Source organism: Haliaeetus albicilla, chromosome 14 (assembly GCF_947461875.1).
Source record: "Haliaeetus albicilla chromosome 14, bHalAlb1.1, whole genome shotgun sequence".
Lineage (NCBI taxonomy): Eukaryota > Metazoa > Chordata > Aves > Accipitriformes > Accipitridae > Haliaeetus > Haliaeetus albicilla.
In genome coordinates, this window is record NC_091496.1 from 33,932,949 (window position 1) to 33,939,238 (window position 6,290).

Genomic DNA, 6,290 nt, shown 5'->3' on the forward strand with positions numbered 1-6,290 from the left:
ATCCCTGGAAACATTCAAGGTCAGGCTGGACAGGACTCTGAGCAACCTGATCTAGTTGAAGATGTCCCTGCTCATTGCAGATCTTTGGAGGTCTATTCCAACCCAAACTGTTCTATGATTCTGTGACTTAAAAATTGAGATTTAATTGAAGATGTTAAAAAGGGTCACATAAGTGACGTTTTTTGACTGCTGTGTACATCAGGAAATGATACTTAGCCATTTTCCCAGTATTTAGAATTCAGGCTTTGAGAAGCATGCGGTATTGAGAGCAAATAGGATGAAGGTGTGCATCTCTTTTTCCCAATTAAAGTTTAAATAAGGTCTGAGAATGACTGCCAGTAAAGAAGGAAAACAGGAAAAGGAAAACATGAAACTCAACTTTTTAACTCTTTATTACTGTATTTTACTTGTATTGCGGAGAATGGATCTGTTGGAATTAATAAATATTATTTCTTTGGGAAAGTATAAATAAAAAAGCAGAACCATGATATTTCAATTGGATTTGGCAAAATCATACTGCCATTTGTTGGTAGCTCACTGGTAATATATGTACATATTTTTCCTTTTAAAATTTTACGACTTCTCATTTATCAATGCATGACTTGTTTCAGAAAATAAAAATGTTTAGCCAGTATGGGTTTATGTTTGTGATAGTTGCGCTTCACCATTAACTAGGAAAAAACCAAAAACTTAAATTCCCCTCCCCCTCTTTTTGTAGGTGGTTTCAGACACCATCACAGGTTTTCTATCATGCAGCAACTGAACATGGAGGAAAAGATGTCTACCCAGGGCAGTGCTTATGGGAGGGATGTGAACCTTTCCAGCGGCAGAGGTTTTCCTTCATTACCCATTTACAGGTGCAGATTTTCTTTCACATATTACTTCAGAAAATAGTGGGAATTTCATGGTAAATTTTCACACACCTTTCTCACTGTCTTTCTCTTTTCCCCAAACAGGATAAGCACTGTTCCAGAGATGCTTTGCTTGCAGGATTAAAGCAAGATGAACATGGACAAGCAGGAAATCAGAAGCCTTCCAATAAGTAAGAGACCTGACCCTCAGTAGCAATAGGGAAAATAAGAGAATTAGAAATTATTGGAAGAATTTGTGTATTTATAACTTGGCTTATTAGTTAAAACTCTGCATATGTAGAGTCTGCAACAGTAATCAAATGTGAGGTCCATTATAGTAAGACAAAATGGGCAAAAGAGGGAATAGATTCTTATGTGGGAGATGTGGTTGCAGTTACCATAAACAGAACAGGTAATTCTTTAAGGTATATGGGTCAGTACTCTGTGATGAACGTTGTTCTCAACATATTATCCTGATTTTTCCCAACTGGACAGCATTTTATAACTTCTATTGTAACAGGAAAGTGCTTGTAATCCAAATGGAAAGTTATTTGTTGTGTACAGTTCAGCTGTTTCGTACAGCTGAAATGGATTGTCTTGTAACTTGCTGTATTCCTTCCAGTTTTGTGGTCTAAATTTGGGCTGACTTGATCCAGGGACTCTTGTAATAAACTTTCCTTTAAACAAGCAAACAAGGCAAATACCAACTCCTCTGAGTCTTCTAATTTTGTGCTGCTACCTGGAATCAGTTTTGGCTCTCCTCCTTCCCAAAATGATTTCAACCATCTGGAATTAATACTGGAGAGCACAACCTCATTGCCGTGGGGTTGTGGGGATGGTTATGTTAATATTGGAGTTATTCAGGGTTCAGTTACTTATATTAAGTGTATTAAGACTAGGTCTTTGTTAGTAACTAACTGGAATCTCTTTGTTGCAAGCTAAAGATGTAATTTCATGGTCCCAGGCAGATTTTTGCGGTCTGTTCTGTGGCTAGTTAAATTGCTACCAAGCTGCTGGAGGCAACAGAGATAGTTGAGTGTGAAAGCTAAGAAATTTAGTTTGGGAGTCCTTTTATTTTTTTAATATAAACAAACTTCTTAACATAGACTTACGATTGATTTATGGTGCCTTATTTCATTACACTGACAACATTCAGACCTCTGAAAACCACAAAATGAAGAATGATGGTAATGTAGTCTTGGTAAGTGGGAAGCGTAGGGCTGATACCGTCTACTAGCATGATGTGATCTCAACTCTGCCTTTTCAAAAATGTTCCATCACACAGATAACATATCCAGTAGCTCTGTGTCCTCACAGGCTTCTTTAAAATTGGCACAGGTACTCATATTAGAAAAAAATGTTCATACATCCCATCTTCTGAGGCAGAATTCCCTAATTAGGTCAGATTCAGAAAGTAGGAATTTATATGCGTAACCAGTTCTCACTGAAATATTGAGACTGCAATATCACAAGGTACTAAGGATGCAGTTTCAGAATACAAGTTGAAATAAGAGCATTCCACTACTCAAAGTAAGATGTTTTGACTCTCCCTGCCATCCCTTGTTCTTCCTCTTGGCTACACACTGCTTACAGTGAGAGAACTAGCTTTAGTTTTTGTCTGATTGCATGGTAAATCAGTTCTGGGTTTTTTTTTTAAAAACCTAATCAATCAAAAAAGTGGGTTTGCTAGATGAGTGGAATGCACTTGCTTTAGAGTCAGTTGAACACCAGTAGAGGAGGTGAGCTGGAACAAAAGGAAGGGATGAGATCTTTGTCAGCACTCACAACAGTGAATACACTCAGCTGTTTTATGAAATCATACAGGTTCCTTGTCTGTTACTCTTCCTCTCTTCCCTCACCTCTCCGTTACTATTCTTTTGCCAAAGAAGAAATCAACAAATGGGAATATTTTGATTATATGTAATGTGTAACCCACATAATCTTGTAGTGCTGCTACAGAGTTACGTTCTCATAACTGAAAAGAGCATCTAGCTACATGAGGAAGAGAAGACTTGATCATTTGCTTTCCAGAATCAGTGACTTGTCAAACAAAACCCTAAGCTTGCTCCAACAGGTTACCTTAAGTTGGCTTACATAGTCATGTCTAAAAGCTGACTTAACAAAGTTTTGGCTTAATTTACTTTTTGTTGAGTCCTAAAAACTTCTCAGACTTATCAGCACACCATTGATCATCCATATGACTAAACTCTTGTATGGAGCTGAAACAACTTAAAAAAACTGGTGCCGAGATGAAGCATATAGGCATTAATTAGTCCAACTCTCTTCACTTAATCCCTCACCATTTAGTAAAACCACACCTACGTCGGAGAGTGCAGATAGTGTGAGTGTTACTGGTGCTGGAAGTAAAATCTGTGGAACGCTACCAAACAAGGGCTCATTCCCCTAAACATTTCTGTCTATCATAACACGATACATACCTGAAAAAATCTGTAATGGCTTTTGCTAGAACCAGGTAGGCAAAGTTAAGCTGCGTTACAGAATTGGTTGTATACCTCAATTCTGTATTTCTTTGCTTTTAAAGTTGTATTATATTAACTCTTCCTTTTCTGGTTTTCAGAGGTAGCTGAATATTACATTCTGGAAGGTCAGGTAGCAGTAGCAGTTAACTGTATGTTCACTGTAGCTTTGTGCATTTGAATCTTTTTGGATTCTCGTTAATTTTTTTCCTTGTTGCCACTGAAGCAAAGGTGGTAGCGTGAGCTACCAAAAATACTCTTCACGCACCATGGGAGTGGGGCAAGAGATAACTTTAAATCACAAGATGAATGGTATGGTTTGAAGTTAAGTATATAAATTAATTAAATAAATTCAAGAAATCTAGATGTTTCTTGAGAGAGATACTTGCCCACAGACACAAGTCAGTCCACTTGATGTCTCCGTAACTTTTTATCAAATTCTTTTTTCCAAAATCAAAAAGAGAAGACAATCTTTTAATATCTTCCTAATTTATTGCAGTTGTCCCTTTTTCAATATTTCAATATGAAGGCAATAGTACTTCAACTTTCTAAAATATAGTATGATAGCTGTTGAAGAGAGACAGTCGGAATAGCCTCCATTGATGAATCCTTGTTCTTCTCAATATAAGGAGAACAAAAATGTTCTAGAAATTAAAAATGAAAATGATAATTCCTTTACTGTGGTACTCGGTCTCCTATAAACATATGTCATGGCCCAACAGCTTCTTAATTTAGCTCCTACCCTTGTGCCTTTACTTCATAAAGGTTTTCAAATTCTTATTTCCATTCAGGGGAGGATGACTGTGATTATGAGCTAAGTTTTTAGGGAGGAGTCTGTTTGTTACTACTTCTTAATTTTCTGTTTTGTAGTTTAAAACCACTCATATGAACCCTTTTTTCTAATTTTTAACTAGGTTTCCTTGTTGTTAGAATTTTAGATTATGAAGAAAATCTGTCTGAATAAGAGAATTCAAGTTTTATTCTTAGACTATTCACTTACAGTGAAAGATGCCTAAATAATACTCTTACAGGCTAACTTTCATTTTAAAAAGCAGAACATTCACATTTGATTTATACTACCTTTGCAAGTAAGCACTACTTGCACTTCTAACCACATTCTACTAGGGTATTAAAAGACTTCATAATGATATTATATTGTTCAATATATTGAAGTGTGGTGATATTTTTCACCATTGATACTGCAAAACTTTCCTTTGAGATGACATTATGAGTCTTACTCATTAAGTGAAGTTGCATATTTATACATTCTAAACTCTAATTGTATGAGTAATTTCAAAGTTTTACATGAAACAGAGCTTTGACTTCAGTGTTAATAGTGAAAATGGAGAATTTGCTTCAGCTATGTTTGTTATTTGTACCAGCTTTATAAAATACCCTGATTAATTTATTAATCTCAGTTTGAAAGCTGCAGTAACAGGTAATTGGTTTTACAAATGTTTGATCTAATTTAACAATTAGATGTTTTATGTCTTAGATCGTAACTTAAATCATGTTACTTTATATTACTCCTCACTAACCACAGTTAATAAGTATTTTATATTGTCTTAGTGTCTAATGGTCCCAGTGAGCTGTGTCAAGTTTTGAATAGCTATATTTTAAGGACATTCTCTGGCCAAATCTCAGATGACATTTGCATAGCTGCTATCACAGTTCCTGTTAAAGCCTGTCTGATAAAACATTCCTTTAAATAGATACACTTCAGGAAGTGGCTATGTCATTAGTACAATATATTACTTTTCCATCACAAATGTCATGGGTGGTGAGCAGTACTTCTTCAAGAGAAGTGTTTTTTCACATAAAATAAAGCCCATGACTCTTTTGAAGGCTTTGCAATAAGGTTTATCTCTGTGGAAACAAAAGGCAAATCTCATATCAGCATGAAGTATTAATGGATCTTTGTGTGTCTGTTCAGATAGGTTAAAAAAAAATACAAATTTTCAGGGTTGTTAATCTTGTAGAAAGTGGTGCAAAGCTTATTTTTATTAATTCTTTCTTTACTAATGTAGGCAGCCAGCTGCGGGGGGTCCTGCCTCTACTCCCAGAGCACAGAAGGCCATTGTGAATCATCCGAGTGCTGCCCTAATGGCATTAAGGAGGGGATCAAGAAACCTTGTCTTCAGAGATTTCACAGTTAGTATTGTTTGACTCAAGTTTTAGATAGTAATTGTTGCCTGCTACTATGGGGCTTTTACTTTTTTTTTTTCTCTTTAATTTTGTAGGATGAAAAAGAGGGACCAATAACTAAACACATCCGATTAACAGCTGCCTTAATATTAAAAAATATTGGTAAATATTCAGAATGTGGTCGCAGGTAAGCATTGTATGATTCTTCTAATACCAGTGGGCAGTGTTGTTTCTGTTCTTTTAAGTACCAACCAATAGGTAGGTTTTACCTGTCCTTTAAAAAAACCAATAAGTATATTGACAGTACAATTTTTCTATCAGTTCTGCACTGTTTAGTTCCCCACAGAAGTGCTCAGCAGCGTTTTACCTAAGACAGTGTTTGTGATCCAGACTTTCGGAATCTGTCTGGTAAATTTGGCAGGTTAGATTTTTGGAGACAGATAAGAGAAGCCTTTGCTGTGGGTCTGTCCCTTTTCCTCCTGAAGGCAGTACTGCATGACTCTGAAAACTAATTCTTCTGTAAGCAATTTCCCATTGGTAGTACCCTTTTATCTCAACTTGAAAGAGGGGCGAATGAGCTCTTATGACCATTTTCTTAAATTGTGGAGTGGCACGCAGTTGCGTTCCATACTTGCTGCCTCTGTGTTGCTTTCCCCTCCAAATTTGAGTTAACTCTAAATGACTCAGTCAGCTTTCCTCTCCCTTGTAGAAGATCCTTCAGTATGTAAATAGACCAATACTGATTTGTGATACTAAGTAGGAAATGTTCTTTTATGATGCAAAAGAAGTAGTAGTTACTTACTGTGCCCGTAATCAC

General features: G+C 36.2%; 1 protein-coding gene across 1 annotated transcript in view; it reads left to right on the forward strand.

The window, feature by feature from the left end:
• The window catches only part of ARID2 (AT-rich interaction domain 2), a 107,102-nt gene that overhangs the window by 97,424 nt on the left and 3,388 nt on the right, over positions 1–6,290 (forward strand). The window contains exons 17-20 of the mRNA XM_069802234.1: positions 719–857; positions 957–1,042; positions 5,356–5,479; positions 5,569–5,660. Coding sequence (XP_069658335.1) covers positions 719–857; positions 957–1,042; positions 5,356–5,479; positions 5,569–5,660 — 441 coding nt within the window. The remainder of the gene's footprint in view (positions 1–718; positions 858–956; positions 1,043–5,355; positions 5,480–5,568; positions 5,661–6,290) is intronic.